The 18,175-nt window shown below is 46.3% G+C and overlaps 1 protein-coding gene across 2 annotated transcripts in view; it reads left to right on the top strand.

The window, feature by feature from the left end:
- LOC129385276 (uncharacterized) overlaps window positions 1–18,175 on the top strand; it is a 610,699-nt gene that overhangs the window by 64,927 nt on the left and 527,597 nt on the right. For both annotated transcript variants that reach the window (XM_072289404.1, XM_072289403.1), the window contains exon 2: window positions 16,906–16,956. In XM_072289404.1, coding sequence (XP_072145505.1) covers window positions 16,906–16,956 — 51 coding nt within the window. The remainder of the gene's footprint in view (window positions 1–16,905; window positions 16,957–18,175) is intronic.

Raw genomic sequence — 18,175 nt, forward strand, 5'->3', positions numbered from 1 at the left:
GCCACACAAGCGCTGAAGTGTTCACATGGCAGATTACCTGGTTAAGGTCGCTCTCTTTCTATACCGTCCCCTTTAGATTACGTGGCATAGCTTACGTAGGTGACGCTCATGGGAGAATAGTGATGTGATAGGCAGGTAAACGGGATTGCACTGACTCTGGCTGGATTGGTCTGCGCACCTTCTAGTAGCGTTCTTGACTGCCCTATCCAGGACACTGTCGAAATTCCGTCACATTGTCAAATTTTGCAATGGCGGCGTTTTGAGCGAATCACGGAGGCCGTAGCAGCCCTTTAGGCCAATCAAAGCTGACACGATTGCGGATTCGGAAATACGGTGGAATAAGACGATGTCCAGAACAGAACCCCTTGACATCGGTGGCCGCTACTGGCTCTTTCACATCGTTTCTTTCAGGGGGCGGGAGGTATCCACTCCGCGCTGTGTTTTCGTGCGTGTGGGACGGTATGGGAGAGGTAGAGGAAAATAGCAAAATCTGGGCATTTTCTCTGCCACATAAATGCATCGCATCGTGCATTGCGTCGTCGTGTGTAGTGTTCTTGAATTGCAGGGAATATATAGCGTTGTGTAAACTTTCATAACGCTATGCATTTTTGCAAAACGCCGCGTGTAGTCGTAGCTTCCACAAACTCTGCCACTACAAGTCGTTCTGGAGTAGCCCTTTGTAGAGTAAGATCATTATTTGTGTGTTATTCTCCTGTCGTCGGACTTGCCATCATCAGCGCGCAAGCAACTAACTTTACTTCTCTTGTACGAAAAATACAGCGACTGCACACACGTCTACACTGATGGATCAACTTCATCAACCAGTTCCGGTGGCGCCGTAGTTATACCAGCAATGAGAATAACCGAGTGGTTCAAGACTTCCCATGTCACTACGTCTACAGCTGCAGAGCTCGCGGCTCTCCGCGACGCGCTTCATGGGATAAAGGCTGAAAGTCCTAGAAAATGAGCAGTCTTCTGCGATTCAAGGCCGGCCTTGCATTGTGTGCAGTCATTTCTCCGACATGCAGCTCATTATCAGCTCACGAGCGAAATCGTGGAACTTGTCCATCACTTAAGAGAAAAGGCCATGATATCTCTTTCCAGTGGATACCAGGTCATTGCGGTATCATAGGAAATGATGACGCCGATAAGGCAGCTCGGACATCAAACCAAGAAGACCGCTGCGTCCCCATTCCTCTCTCAAGGACCGACGCCGTGAGACCACTTGGCATTTTAGCAGGCACGATCTCCTTAGCAGAGTGGAATACCGTACATACAAGGCGCACAAGACTGCACAGACTAAACCCGTCACTTCAACTCAGACCTCCAGCTGGTCTACACCGACGTGAAGCGTCTCTTCTGTGCCGGTTATGGCTTGGAGTTGCCTTCACGAATGCCTACACAGCACTAATTGGAATGGCTGATAGTCCTGCATGTGATGTTTGCCGATGCGAGGAGAACATTGACCAGTTATTGTGCCATTGTCCTCAATTTAAAGCACAAAGACAATCTTTGTCCAACACATTGAGGAAATTAGATGATCATCCTATGAGTGAACAGACGTTACTAGAGCACCGTCCCGACCGATCATCGGCTCAGAAGGCAGTGAAGGCACTTTTGGGTTTTCTCAGAACTTCTGGTTTGCCCGAGCGGCTTTAACTCAAGTGCTGTCCGTACACGTATCTACACCTTCTCTCTCCCTTCTCTCTCTTCCCTTTCTCCCATCCCCCAGCGTAGGGTAGCCTACCAGACTATCGACTGGTTAACATCCCTGCTTTCCTGTATTCCTCTCTCTCTCTTGTCGTATACATCCTGCTTTAACGTTGTTTACTTCAAGCAAGTTACGTACAGGGCAGATCCATCCAACACGCAGCTCTTTCGTTCCATTTATGTTTGGCTGCGTGCAATTAAAACTGGGGAAGTGAGGCAACGTTTGCGCCCTGTCGCTTCCGTGCGTACTGCTGTGAACACCAAACGGTTAAGTCCTTACAACAACTTATAGAACAGTTTCAAAACCACACTACAATTAGTGACGTTGTTACCATCTCCCAAGAACGCTCCTTGAATAAGCGGTAAAGCACACCGCAGTCGCTAAGCTAGAATCAACCATACGTTGGACCTTACACCAAGGATGCGGGTCGCTACGCGGTAAATTTGGCTGAAAATTCTTCTTGCCGATGTGTTACAACCCAAAGCTGTTTCATTCGCTATTAAAACACTCGTTAAGTCTCGCATTCTCGACGTCATTAGTTACTAGCTATATTTGTCTGCTCTCTGGGTCCCTGAGCGCGCGCGCCCGCACGCACGCACGCACGCACGCACGCACGCACGCACGCACGCACGCACGCACGCACGCACGCACGCACGCACGCACGCACGCACGCACGCACGCACGCACGCACGCACGCGCACGCGCACACACACACACACACACACACACACACACACACACACACACACACACACACACACACACACACACACACACACACACGCACACGCACACGCACACGCACACACACACACACACACACACACACACACACACACACACGCACGCACGCACGCACGCACGCACGCGTATGAACACTACATGAAGAGGAGGAGGAGGAGGAGGAAAGGTGGTAGGTTAACTACAGTTTGTCCACTTGGAAGCCGTACGTGCGGATGGGGGGTGGAAAAGTGAAAGATAGAGAAAACAGGAGTTCAGATTCATAGAGTGCATACCGCTTCAAGGACGAGCCAGGCGCGAGCCACTAAAGCCAACGAAAGCCGGATGCAATCAAAAAAGGCATTCGAAAGAGCAATAAATGAGGCGAAGAGTAAACAAGTGCCCCGTTTTGTGGCCGCTCCTTGAAGGCGTCGCTGATTGAGTCTGCTTTTGGCGCGCGCAAACTTGTACGCACTTCTCCGTCCGCTGGGAACTGGCGGTGCGCGATGATGGCTTTTGCCCAACTGCGGGCGTTGACTGCAGAATAAGGTCGGCCGCAGAGGGAATTTGGGCCAAGGGTTGCCGGAGTTGGGATAGTCCGGGGTCAGCCGATACACCAAGACCTCACTTCTGGCCACGAAAGCCGCTGACTCGGTGGCTACACGACGCAAATGATAAGAGGTTTTTGCCCTTTTGCGGGCGAATAAACGATAGCAAGCGCGTTGGGAGCGTGGCGATAAAAATGACACAATTTGCGTGCCTGTCTTATACCGGTTTTGCATTGGGACTTTCAATTGCGATCGACGTCGTTTTAGATCGAATTTCTCCATCGCGATAGGCTCATGCGCGCAAGTTGCGGAAGGGAGCCAATGGCCTTCTAGATGTTCGATCCCGATGGGGCTAGATCGAGATCGAAAGTACCTCGATTGAGCGAGGTGTTACGAAGACCGCGAAACATTGTAGAAGTTTGCGTTGACGGTAGCCTGGGAAGGGAACAAGAATCGCAATGGAGTTCTATTGCACAGAGTGTCTAAAGATGCGCTAGGCGTACGCTCGAACATTTATTAATGGTCCTAAAGATATGATTGATCCACAAGGAGAAACGTCTTCCGCAAATCCCGCGCGAAGCTTCACACTGCTTCCCCATTGGTTAGAATACGTACAGAATTGTGCATCATACCTGTACATGCATGCCTTGCCTAGATTTGATGTACTAGGCGGGGTTCGGCACACATTAACAGAGGATCTATGTGCAGTAGCTGACTTCGAAGGCAGCAATTGCCAGCTTGGCTTAGAGCTCTTTTTTAACGAAAGAGACTTCTAAGAGTATCTGTAGGCGTTAAACATGTCAAAGGTAAAAGGTTATAGTAGAACGTAGTACGTAAACTGCACAAGAATTGGTCTTAAACGACGAAGTCAACAAAACTTATGCGGCAGAAACTTCTAAAGCTTGCTGTCAATTGTTAATATAGCAAGTGCAGAAATATCTGCATGAAGCCCGCCGTTGGCGTTGCTGGGAAATTTCGGCTTTCTACATCGAGAACCTGGGTTCAATACCGTGTCACCCATTTTTTGCTTTTTTATTATTATTATTATTATTATGTGCTCGCTCTGTGGCAGTTTGTCTGACGAGGTTAAAACATGTTTTCTTACTTACATCGGACAATGGCAAGATTGTATCAAGCTGTGCGCCAACACTACCACTCGGCAGTCACATTAATCAGACTGCCGGGTCATGCGTTCGAGTACATTCATTGTGCTGTTTTTGCAGCACGTTTATTCCGCTGTATTTACATGAGCTTTGTAAAAGGAGTACAATAAACCTTAAACGCATGACCCGACCGCTCGGTGGATGTGGCTGTCGAGCGGTAGTGTCGGCTTACAGCTTGCTACAATCTTGCCCATGGAAAATGTAAGTGGAGGCGCAGATATCTTTTGACACGTGAGACAGAGTGCTGCAGAGCAAAAAAAAAATTATTTTTGTATTGTATTCTTGTACAATCTGTATTGTAACTTGCACCAACGGCAAGTTGTTTTCGCTCCCACTTTCATTTCCTTTTACCTTATGATTTCTGCATTTCACTTGAGACAACAAATAATTTCTACAAGGCCTTGGCTCCATTATCTGTCGGATTCATATGGTTGTGAATGACAAAAACTTAGCCCCTAAGCTTCCCCCCCTTTCCCCTCGCCAATGGTTGTCGTAACATGCGCCAAAATACGCAACGCAAAGTCCAATTTCACAACAGGCTTTTGTTCCTTGTCTGTATATAGCGTTATGAAACACCTGGCGAATATTTCGCAACCTCATGAAATACTACTAATTTCTACGAGATAACTTTCCAATAAGATAAGGAAACGGGAAGATGAACCTTTGAAGCGCGGCTATTTAGCTTAAGTTGAGTCGCGAACGGCACAGAGGATGGGGAGTAGCGAGATATAAAACAGGACAAATCAAGGAGGGAGGGGGGGGGGGGGTATTCTGTAAGAGTCCACCTGGCGTGTCCATTTCGGCCGCTGCTGATTGGCTTGAGCTGTACCAGCGGAGAGGAGATTGGCCGGGGCTTCTGTTTCCACTTCGCTGTTACAGCACCAGCTCCAGCTCCAGCTCTTGTCCGGTCATTTTTCGCCGCGTTAAAGATAAATACACTAATTAATAGAGAGAGAGAGAGAGAGAGAGAGAGAGAGAGAGAGAGAGAGAGAGAGACACGAAATAAAGAAATGCAGCGATCTCAACCAAAATAGAGAAATTGTATTTGTTACTCTAGACCGAGGAAAATGGAAAATAGGACATAGAGAGTCACGGCCGCAGCCATATAGCATGCAGCGTTGACCCCCACCCCCCTCCCCCCGCTTGTTCGAATATAATAGGAAAAGGGTGCCTCTAGGCCACTCCCATCTAGCTACAAAATAAGAGGCGCGACAGGGATACGCCGAAGAAGGACCATGGTGTATTTTTCGGCTGTGAAGTCAAGCTGTCTCTATGGGTACTTAACATAGAGTTTTCTTGGTTTGTTTCCACGTGTAAGCTACAGGGAAATCAAGACTTTTCCCTAATGGGCAAGCTCTTTAATGAACGCAATAAAGAGAACCACCAGCACCGTTCCTGGCCCTGCTCAAAAACAAGTGGGCCGCTGCATTACACGTTTGTGTGGGCCCACTAAAAGCCTCGCACGGCAGCTTGCCAAGTAAGTGCATTCTGTGTTCGCGTGCAGTGGAAGGAATAAAACTTTGTTTCCGGGAAAAGCCTTAAAGATGCGCATTTGGAACTGCTTCTAATTAGTGCCCGTATGGTAAGAAATAAAGAACATCTTGCTGGATTTTGTTTTCTTTCTCTGACACCTTCGCTGTGCTTAGCGCAGAAACAGTCCGCAGGCAACAGAACTGGGAGACAAAGTGAAACCTTAAGCCCGCGAAAGTTTCGCTCGCGCCGCTGTATACTTGGAATGAACAAGACGCAAGGAAAAGTAGGAAAGCTTGATTGCTGCGCGAGTGCTTCTTAGCGCGCGCTCTGCGTGTACAAAGTTCACGTCGCGTGCGAAGTGCCGCTGTTTCTCCTGTCCCCGTAACACGTTGGTGGCCCGCACTAATGACTTCACGCGTTTTTGTTTGGTTGCGCGGGTGTGAGTGCTGTCCTGGTCATCGGAATGCAACGACGCGGAACTAAGTTTCCGCTTCCGGCCTTTCTGTTCTCGACCTGGCGTAGTTGTGTTGTTGCATCGTCGATGCTCCTCCTGAAGTTTCACTTGTCTACTGTCGGTGGTGTTTATGTCTTTTATTTCAGCTTTTCATGGATTGTTGTCGCGTTGTGAAAACGGCGCGGCGAATGCGCACGGAAAGAGATGAATGTTATATAGTTCAGGAGAGCGAGTTTCCTTTGCATGTGCATGCACTGTGAGAGGTGAGTTAGGTCTTCCCTCAAAAGTATAACTGGCCCACTCTGTCGCCGGCCTCTTTGCGCTGAGGTAAATGCTGAAGTGAGGACTAGAAGTAACAAGAAACAAGAAGCAACGACTTTATTTTACACAGTATTGCGGGGATAATCTTTAATTAGAATTATGTACAGGATGATAGGTTATAACTAGAAGCAGCCCCACCGGACAAAAAAGTTCCGCCGTGCCTTCAGCTATTTCGCCAATGTTATCGTCGTTTCACGAACAACACCAGTCCTTTCCATGTCGCAGTTACAAACAATGTTTGCATAGTTGAGTAGGAAACTGAAAGCTGTCGAGATTCCTTCATTTAAGACATTGGCCTCACCTTTGACCTTAGACTGGACAACATAGTGACGTGATGGATGGCTAATAAGAGGGGCCGTAGCTGTCGTAATACCTCGCCTACTATGGCGAACACTCGCCGAATCGGTCTTAGAGGTGCAAGAGGCAATGTAGCATGACGCGCTACGTCACAGCGTGGGAGGTGGAGATGCCCCTGCAGCAACGGTTTTGCAGAACATCAGAGACACACGTCCAGACTCTTATGTCGCTCCTAAGCTTGGGTGAAAAGGACGGTTGATTGGAGATGAGTTTTTCACAACAGTCGGGATAGCTGGCTCTCCCCAGCTCGGGCGGCTCGAGAAGCGTCGGAACAATTAGGTAACGATTGCTTCCTTGAAAGAGGTCTGACCTTGTCGGTATGACATGTTAACTAGCATATAGTGCACAAAATCTTCAAACATGGACAGGCAAAAGAACGCACAGACGGACACAGGACGCTTGTTCGTGTCCTGTCATTCTTACAATATTACAAAGAGGGAAGTCTGGCGCCACCGTCTATGCGAATTTCACAGCGAGCGCCGCGCCACGTCGGGGATGCCCAAATGTGGGTGTGCGAGGCTTTGTCTAGAAGTTGGCTTGACCTAAAACATGGTCATAACTGCACAGATGAAGTTTTTCTAGAACAATATCTTCATAAAATGTTTTATTTCACCTGTACTACATCTTTTAAAGGGACACTAAAGTGAAAAATGATTTCTTCTGCATCAATAAATTACCATTCTACAACACCAAAAACACCACCCTTACAACGATAAGACGTTTGGTAAGCCAGAAAAAGCGCAAGAACGAAATACGGGTGGCGACGCCTACTTAAGTTCCCGCACCTGGTTGCTGTGACGTCTTGGATTTTGATGGCAACTTCTAGGGTCTACTAAATATATATAGCGGTACAGATTGACTACATTGTATTCTAAAGGAACCAAATATTAAACATGGCAAGTTTCGGGAACCTTTATTCAGCCAACGCGGCCCAAATGCGAAAACATACTTTGGAATCCCTAACGTCACGCTGACGTACCGGTGCTGGGGTTTCGGCGCGAAATTCAAATACTGATACTTGGACCTTCATCTTCTCATCTAATCATCAAACTATTTTTTTTTAAATGACTGCCTGCAGAGTTCTCAAACAATGCTTCATTCGTCTAAACTGATTTATTGTTTCGCTGTAGTGTCCCTTTAAGAAACTTTACTCACCTAAGCGAGCAATGAAAAGCAAGTACACACGGCAAACTGTCGCACAGCGAGCAGTGACTTTTTGTCGTCTGTCCTTCAAATTAAGCGGCTTACTGGTACTTTTTTGTGTTTCATATAGCTGTACGTTTAAGTACAAGTCATAATTATTGCATGACAAATGTTGTTATGTAGTGTGAAAGAGAATGACACATCTCTTTAGTGTTGTTCTTATATAGAATGTACCATTGCGACAGACGCAATGGTTCTAGTCACGCCTGGCTTGGAGTTGCCCTGACTCTCCGAGAAGGATGCCAATTTGTAGCCACCACATCTCCGCATTCCCATGCACACAACGTCGGCGTGGCAGTTTTCCCTCTAGGTGATATTGTATGATACTCTATGCATCCTGGCTCTGGTTTCACAGGGACTTCGAAGCGCACTTGTTCTGGTGGAGCATCACGAAGCTATTCTGAAGGTCGCGAGAATCGCCTCCTATCTGTGCTCTCAGCGCCGCGTTCCGCAGGCTTGCTGAATGCAGTTTCCTGTAGAAGCGATGTCGTAAAATGAAGACTACGTCACAGGAACTTAAGTGGAACGCCAGTTTTGACAGTGCGTGTTATTCTTGGTGTTGGCAGCGATAGTTTGCGGGTATGTCAGTAGGTGGTCGAAAAGAGGCAATAGTACAGAGAAATTCAAATTGGGAGGCCAAACCATGCACTATAGGAAAATGCCATTGACTGGAAAGCTAAGAGAAGGCTACAGAACACACATTAGCAATATTTTTCTTTCTTTCTTTGCATTTGAAAATTTTTATGACTGATAAGTGCCGATCAGTTAAACCAATTATCGCCAGCCTCATTTGTATTTTATTCAAGCCACATTAAAGTACAATTTCAAGCGTGATTAGCGCCGCATTGAAAAACGTTGGGAGGGGGCTCTTCTGGCATCCGTGAATAATAGGTTGAATGCACAGCTGGGACATTAGCACTGTAGCGGCATTTGCAAAATTTTTTTTTTTTTTTGCTCTGAGATGGCACGCGCGCTAGTCGTCAAGCAATGGGCTCGATGCTGGCCGAAGCGTCCAACGGGAAAGTTGTTTTTGAAGAGCTAAATGGCATTTTGAAAGCTTCCGGATTTGTTCCAATCGAAAGCTCAAGCACAGTCTGCCAGTGTACGTATCGAGCGATGCAAATCATGCTGCGGAACGCCGATTTTGTGCTGACAAAAGCTGAAGAAAAAATGCAAAGCCAGTTCCACGCAGTGAGAGCTGTCAAAACAGCGAAGCTGGTGGTCGTTTTCTCAAGTTCGAACTCTTGTTTAACGCGATTTTCATATATGTCTTTTGTCTCGTTGTCATCGTTTTGCTAGATTTGAGCTTCGGTTCCGGATTGCGCACACTCTTCAGTTGCGTGAGGTTGTGATGAAACCACAGTCTATAACACACCTTGCAGCTGTGACTGCACTCACGGTCGAGGAATTCTCTTGAACTGTCTATCGGCACCCTCCGTGGGAGGAATCTCCCTGCGTCGACGTCTCTGCTGGGCCTCCTACTCTCGAAATTGGGGCTTAGCCTGGGGTGGCGTCTCTTGAAAGTGGGGGCTGGCTTCCCTCCGCTGGCGCTTTGCTTGCGCTTCTCGCTCTCAAAGCTCGGGATGAGCGTGACGACGGCGCTGCCGCTCACGCCAAGCAGAATCCATGGCGCGAAAGGGCGCGCGATGGCCAAACAGCTGCTCCTATACCCCTTTGCTTCCACTCCTCCCGCGCGCTCTGATTGGTCCGCTCCCCCGCCCCCCTTTGATTGCTCCGCTTTCATCCCAGCGAGCCCCCCCCCCCCCCCCGTCCTATTCTCGGCGCGCCCTCTGGCGGTGAGCTCCGGAACCTGCTCCCCTGCGCGACACCGGACGCCGCCCGGCGAGGGCTCGGCTTAGCTCCGCTGTTAAAAAGTTCCACAGTATTTAGGAATACCAAGCAAAAAAAAAAAAAAAAAATGAAAACAGGCCACCGGTGAATTTCGGAGTGTTGGCGTCAGGCTCAGTTACGCGAAACTTCGTGGCTTGCTCAAGTTATTTTGTTTCCAAACGTTGGCAGCTATTCATCTAGTTCAGTGGCGCAGCCACCTACATGGACCGTTGCGCAGCTGTCACGACATGTTGACTGTTCGGTACGTGCGAAAGTGTCTCACCAGTGATGGCGTACGTCACAGCCTATCAATATTGATTCGCATTCGTATGTAGTGCCCTCTGATGAATATTATTTAATTACGAGACAATACTCATTGGAAGGCAAAAGCGCTCATGGTATAGATTGTATGGTACATGGTAATTGTGTTATATATATATATATATATATATATATATATATATATATATATATATATATATATATATATATATATATATTGTACTGAAGAAGAACGAGCAGTAGGCACTGCTTAGAGAAAGACGACGACAACGTGTGGTTGGAACCCTTGTGCCTGTGTTGCCGAAGCTCTGTGTTTTCTTGCTGCGGTGCTCTGCTATCTGAGTGCTTTAGCAATCGAACTATAACGCCTCTTGACAATATATATATATATATACAAACGACTGCTGTTAGCTGCCTGGCTAAGCATTTCGTTCCGGTTAGCCAAGGCTCATTCCATTGTAATTAACGATCGCCGTGGGGTTTTTTTAATAGATCTTTCGCATCTATAAAAAAATTAATTTTGGCATAGTGTGGGTCAATGTGGTCAATGCTGGCCTTTGTTTTAGAGGGAATATTTTTTCTCTAACTTGCTCTTTTAAATATTTCCTTCAGTGTTCTTTTATTGTATTATGTTGGTGTTATGTATTTAATATTTTCTTGTACTTCATTCTATGTGTTAAGCACTTCTTTGAATTGTACCTGCTCCTGCTTGAGTCATCCATAGCTTTTCTACAGAATATCTGGCCTACAGCCATAGCTGGCCTAAACATAGGTAGATAGACAGCATCTGCAGATAATTGCCTGGAGGCATGCCTAGTGTGCTACTCCAGAGGAAAACGACGAGAAAAGATACGTACAGTGACACGTTAAAAGCAAGGACACACAACATGCGCAAAACATTCTGGAACACTCCACCCATCAAACCGAATCAAATATTTCACTTCCGTGTTGCGCACCAGCATCGCGCAAAAGAAACCATTTACGCAGTGTTTCGTTTCTCTGTTACTATTGCATATTCGTTGCTAGCACAACATTAGCGTGGTTCGCTCTATGGCGCAACGCACTCCGCTTTGGGCTTAGCCAATTGCCAACGGGCTTATTCTTTCACGTTCCACATCGCCCTTTTGCGTTCTGTTTGTTGCCAGCCCATTTCTTTTCATTTCAGAGGAGCGCTCCGCGTTTAATCAGCCCTTACTCGTTTCCGGTGACCCCATTCCTTCTCGTTAATACGTAATCTCGCTTCGTTTATTCAGTGGCTGCAGTTTTTCTCGTGTTTCAACAGTGCGGTGCACGAGTGTAATCTATGCTGCGCGCATGAAACATGCCCTGGGTGCCGGAAATTGCCCTCGTTGCTAAGTCAAAGTATAATATTCTATCCCTGACAAGGAAAAGAAAGAAATTGCACAGTGAGCAGCGCACAGAAAGAACGGCAAAATTGTGCACATCGCAGCTGTATTCCCACGGCGATCGTGAATTACAATCTAATGAGTCTTGGCTGGTCGGAACTAAATGCTGAGCCAGGCAGCTACCAAAGACTGCAGAGAGCGAGCGCGTAGAGGAAAGGTAAAATGGAAGCAGGGTGAAAGTATGTCAGTAGAAGCTTTAGGCCTATTTGCCTTGTTGTGCCGTGCCTGACGGTCCTTCTGGACCAAGGATGCTTCACCGCCAAACCTGCAGCTTTGGAACGCTTTTGTGACATCGCCCTTGCCGGTAACAACGCTGCGACCACCGATGCCCGTCGCCGTCCGCCTTCCTTATCTAACCACCTTCCTTATCTGACTGCAACAACATAAGCTCTTTATATTTGAAAAACTTCACTACATCTTCTAGCCTCTTTTTAGTGTGAACGTCAGTAGCCCTGCTTGAACACTTTGAGGTGCAGAACATTCTCTCCTTCAGGAACTGGTCATGGTCCCCTTGGCTAGACTTTGCAGAAACATCTCGACTGAGCCATACCAGGCCGTTGGACCGGACGGAGGGTGGAGCAGCCTACTTCGGACCTTTTTCCAGTAGCCTTGAAACGTCCTCGGGAAGCGATACTTGGTCTAAAACGACCACCTGCTTACCCTGTGCACAACGATTGGTGATTGAAGACTTGAGAAGGAAGCTGAGCATGGTCCTCCACCTTGTCTCCGTGATCTGAGCCGCAAGTTGTCTAAACTCACGCAGCTTCCTGCTGGCTAGCCGTTCCGGATTAGCGTGGTGGCACACAACGTGCAGCCAGTCTTGCAGAAGTCGAAGTTGGCGCCAGATGTCAGACTTCAAGAGTTTGCAAAGCCTCTTGAGATGTCCCCAGGAAGGCTTCACCAAACCAAACAGAATACAAACATCTTGAGGGTATAATCCTTTTCGTACACAAAAGGCATAAAACCTAGCTCGTCATGTGACTTCCACGATCTGGAAAAGAAGAACGTCGGTGACAGAGGACTGCTGAGAACACACCGAAAACGAATTGCCTAATGTACGAGAAATGTATTCAAAAATTGATTGTTGGGCTAGTTGGTTTTCCATAACTGGACTAGTAACTTAGCGTGATAAAAACCACTGAGACAAGAGAGGTGGACAAAGACAAGTGCTACACTCATAAAAAGTTTAATGGAAGAATAGAATTGTACATATATATCATCTTGTCACGCATACGCATACTAAGTAAAAAAGAAAAGGCACATGCACATCAAGGGCGGTTGTGCAAGAAGTCAAATTCAGCATCAAGTAATGAGATGGAAAGCTCACTTATACAGCTATCTCTATTCTTCTTGATAAAGAAGGCCTCAAGTGCAAGTCTAGAAGAGGTGTTGCCGCTCCTGCCCAGAATGCTAATCTCAGAAAATCGAGTGTCACACCCACACGCGGTAACATGAGCCATCTTATGTGCGCCCTTATCCTCCTTTTTCTTTATTTTTTGCGCATGTTCCCTTAAACGGCCATTCACGCAAGGCTCGGTTTGTCCAATGTATAGCTGCCCACAAGGGCACACAGAAATTGCATATACAAATCCTCTGGAGCACTTCACAAAGGGCTTCTTATGCCTAGTGCGGCAGCTCCGCCTGCTTTAGCAGCAAACTCGAGAGCACATATTCGAAAGCTTGTTGGGCGCAGAAATAGCCAGAGGAATACCATGATGGTTAGCAACCTTAGTGAGGTTGTGTGACACCTTGTGCACACAGGATATAACCTCCGATGTCGCCTTCGGTCGTTGGAATTCTGCTCTTGCCTTTCATGCTCCAAGCTTTACTTCTTGAAGTACAAACTCGGCTATAGCGTTGACGACACCGCCGAAGGGACACCAGCTTCCAGAAGGCGTCCAACTTGGATTGAGAAACTAGATCGCATTTGGTGCACGCACAATTTTTGCAGAGCTGATTCCAAGCAAAGATTACATACTGCTCGCTTCACCACCATAGAATGTGCGAAATCATACGGCAGTAATTAGGCCAAGGCTCGCGGTTTATAGGCCCTGCAGACGTGACCAACTTCAAAAGGCAGCTTTAAATCTAAGAACTGCAGGCCCGTGACGTCAGCAAGTTGATGCGTAAGAACGAGCCCTTGGCCTTGTTTGTTAGAAGCTTATAAAATGAAAGTAGGGGATGTAAAGTCACCTTTGTTGTTTAAAAGCACTATACAAATCATCAACAATACCTAAAAACCTTTAAAACCTGCCCCCCATTTAAGACAAGCTTCAAAAATCTATCAGCTAAAGACAAAGTGTTCGAAGCGTTCAAAGATCTAGGGTTTTACATGCCAAAAACACAATTTCATTATGAAGCGCGCCGTAGTGGGGAACTCAGGACTAATTTTGACCCCCAGGGAATCATTACTGTGCCCTCAATACATGGGACACGGGAATTTTGCATTTCGACACCATCGAAATGCGGCCGCCGCGGCCGGGATTCGATCCCGAGACCTCGTGCTGAGCAGCACACCACCAAAGCCGCGAAGCCACTGCGGTAGGTGCCTTCCCCATAGAGTTTCCTACAATTACTAGAGAGAACTCTGGCGTCGGGATCTTTCAGCCACCATTGGAATGATGGGTAGTACATGAATTTGCTTGATCTTCGTGCTTGGGGCTTCAGACGTTATTGTGGCTTCGTTTATTACGATTTATCTGTACTTCGAATGGAATAAATTTCAAAGTAATCTAGACTTCAATTTTTATGCAGAGGACAATAAGACTCTCCTAGACCGCATAATCCAAGACCGCTAATTGCAGTGGTTCCGCTTGTGCATGCGTCTTTGGCGTAACGGTTTCAATATCGGGTTTCTGTGCTAGAGGTATTGTGCTTTCTCACATTATGGCTAGTAATTGTCATTCCTGAAAGACAGCGGACGACAGGCAGCAGTCAGAACCCGTAAATTGGAGGAAGATGAAATAAAAGCATCTTTAAGACCACTATTTTTGTGTGAAGATGGCTTCACCCAACGCTTTGTTGCCGAAGGTGGTGCACTCTTTGCAGAGGCTCACGCTTACGTGAATCACCTGCCGTCACAGGCCGGCTCGATTTGCACTATATGCGGTGCTTGTTTGCCCTAAGTCTGGTAGCCGCGAAGCGTCCCAAACACTTGCCAGCTGCCAGAGCCAGAAAATTAGGAGGAAAAGGAAAAGAATGCTTCCCTTAAAAACGCCCTGTTATCTTGTGAGGATGGCTTCACCCAACGCTGTGTTGCCAAAGGTGATGCACTCTTTGCAGGGGCTCAAAATATTTTGGAGCCCACAGATCACCAGCAAATCGATTTAGACTAGTAAAGTATTCCCTCAAAGCTTTATTTTAGTTATTTTCACAGTAAGAAATTCTCTGGAAGAAGAAAAAATGAGGTGCAAACTTCGATTTTCTTTAATTTTGCGTCCGAATGCAAACGTCAGTGCGTGAGGTATTTTCACTTACTTGACCCGCTGTGGTGCAGCAAAAGTTAACAGCTACAAAATTCAGTGTTTGGCTCTTTTAAGATACACTCAAGTCCTTGTTGCCGATCCAATATTAACTAAAACTAATTTCATGCCCTCAAAATTCATGACGTCATGGCGGGTTCGTAAGGAAACACCCAAAGCGGAATCGCCACCTACCTTTCGGTTTTTGTATTTTTTGTATCTTATCACGAATTAAGAATTGCCCTCTAGATATTGTAGAAGCGCGATTTAGTAATACAGCTCAACCTAATTTTCTCTTCATTGTGCCTATAAACCTCACTCACGCTCTGAACAAGTTGCCCCAAAGCTGACAAACAAGACTGGCCCAACGCTTCTCTTTATCTTGGTGAGTTGGTTCATGTTAGTTAAGAAATAAAAGAGCACGCCACAGATGCTACAGGACAGGCAACGGCCCTGGAACGAGCGCCAGTGCAGGTGTCTGTCGATATATTATCATCTTTACCGCCTGACTGCTGAGCGGGTGCAAGGTTCTCCGAAGACCTGTGGGATGAGTGCGCAGACCTCCCAGCAGTATCGAGGCTTGGTGAAGGACTCCAGTAATACAACCCTGGCGAAAAATCTGTAAAGCAACAATAGGATAAAATAGCCCTTGAGGGACAAAATGAAACCGAGAATAAAAAAAAAAAAACGCGTGAGCACATGCATACACTAGACAGCCGAAATATAGGACTGGAGAGAGAAATGCTAAGGTGTATGAAAACGTTGTGTAAGTAAATTCATGTTATCGACTTCTTGCGCCTTGTAATATCCACGTGGCCGCATTTTTTCCACCCAACTAGCGCTCAAAGAAAATTGCCCGCTTCCTGGATTTTTAGGCGACCCTTCCTTCCTCCTTTCTTTAATTGTTTGTTTCCAGATCTTCGCGTTGGCTTTTTGTTTGTGACAGTACAATAGGAATGCCCCTGAGCACCTTAGACGCAGTAGGCGGGCTCTCAACAAAGCAATGTTCGGCCCGCCTCACACAAGACCTAGCCGGATGCCCTTTTCATCTGCCATGTTTATTGAATGCCCGTGTTGGCCGACCGAGAGCCGTTGCGACATTGTGCGCGGTTAAGAGTAATCGAATTCGCCCCGAGGCCAACTCCGACTCTTGTCTCCATTTGCTCTCCCCGTTGCCTTTGTATGCTTCTCGGGGACAAACATGGAACGTGCGCTCTAAGTACGCGGCACGCTGGATAAAAGAAATGAATAAACGGGGCTATCTTCTGTTTGGACACCACACAGAATCAAAACAGCTTTTTAGAGCCAGAGAAGCTCGATGTTCGTGTGTGACCTCACCGCTCTTTTGAATGTACACAGTTCCGCTTACGCTCAACGCACGTACGTACAGCGTAGACGAACACGCAGGGTTAGGCTGAGTGGTGCGGAGTAAGAAAGAAGCCGGTCCGGGTCAAGCGAGAGAGAAACCTAGTAAATCGTGTTGCCTCGATGCCATAAACAAGGTCCCCGCGGAATAGCGAAGCCCCCGGGCCAACCACCATGCGCAGCGCTCTCTGGCGGGATTTAACGTTCTCGCTGTCGAACCCATCAAGGTTCGGTTCTATCAGGGAAGCGGGTCCTCGGTCAGCTCGACTCGGCGGGAGATTTTTATTTTGGCCTCTTCTTACAATCTGTTTGAACTCCTACAGTTTAGAGTGTACTTCTGAGAGGAGCGTGCCTCTGTGGTCTCGGGTCACAGCTTGTTTTGTGGGTTTCAACCGTTATACATTTTGTTCTCGCCTCAGTCGATTCGATTTTTCTTTCTTTCTTTCTTTCTTTCTTTTTTTTTTCTTTCTTTCTTTCTTTCTTTCTTTCTTTCTTTCTTTCTTTCTTTCTTTCTTTCTTTCGTTTGTACGCTTACCGAGTGTAGAATCTGACATGTTGGTTGCGTTTTTGGCTGCGTTGCGTTTTGAAATAACGTTTTCTTTTTTTTGCAGAGCTTACAAGACTGCGAGCCTCACTCTGCTGCTGCTCTTTTTTTGCTGCTTGTAAGAAATCCTGTACCTTTTCCTTTTTTATGAGCTGGGTTCTGCTTTCAGTTCACTACGTGCAGCTTTTAACTGAGCGAGACATTGTAAGATGTGGTAGTGCGAAATCATCGCTTGTACGGCTGTTGTTTTAGAGGTATAATTTTCTCGGTTCACGCGCTGGGCATATAAACGAAAAAATAGCACGACAGAGGGCGAAGAGGCATCTTTAGCTCGGCAGCTCCCATGTGGAACATGGGAACAGAAAAGTCGTTTTTCTCGGCCACCACTGGGCCGGTTTCGATAAGGCTTGATGCAGTTAAAATGATAGGTTAAAATATCGTACCTATACGAAGTCAGTTTTTTATTTTATGCCATAAAAAAAAGAACACAGTTAGAACACTGCAACAGTTATTAAACTTTCATGTATCAAGTGTAGAACTCCATAAAACTCAGCAATAAAGAAACGATGTCATAATGTTGTAAACTGCATCTAATAAAACATCTAAAGCCGACAAAATTGGTTTATTATACAATGCTTTGAAATATGGTGGTATTTTGTTAGTTGGGCTTTCGCAATTCCCTCGTAAACATATTAAAATCTTTTCTGAACCTAGTGATTTTTGGTAATATCTGTAAAATATGTTAAGTTTGCGATGATTCTTCTTACAGTGCTTGAGTTTAACATTCTCTCTAATATGCAATAAATTAAATTGAAATCAGTTCAGCTATTTCCTCATAAAAAATTTTCTACTTCATACATGTACTTGAATGGAGACACAGGAGTTGGCCTTGAGCTAAAGCTTCGTCTTGAACTTTTTAAGTTTTTTTCTGAATAAAGTGCACGCAGTCTATATTTAGCACAGTTATTATGTGGCGGTTGTCCTGTGATCTAGATTTACGCACCTGTGACCAGCAAGGTCTTTCTATCGTAGTCTGCGACTAAGCACATTCTTTTTTTTGCTTGTGGGCTTTGGGTCATATTTAAAATATTTTTTAAGCTCTTCTGACTGTGATACGTCAGTAAAACGAGTTAGCATTCCTCATACTAACTTGGCGCCCGGTTATGGTCATGAACGCGGGTAACCAGTGACAAAATACTGCTCCAGACGATGATTCATCGTCAGTTCCTGGCTCGGCTTATATCGGTATAGGCTGGTGGTACGTTGATGCGTATTACAGTTAAGTAGGTTTTAGATAAAGCTTCAGGTGGGCTTGTGAAAAGAATATGCTTTCTGCT

The sequence above is a fragment of the Dermacentor andersoni genome, chromosome 7 (genome assembly GCF_023375885.2).
Source record: "Dermacentor andersoni chromosome 7, qqDerAnde1_hic_scaffold, whole genome shotgun sequence".
NCBI lineage: Eukaryota > Metazoa > Arthropoda > Arachnida > Ixodida > Ixodidae > Dermacentor > Dermacentor andersoni.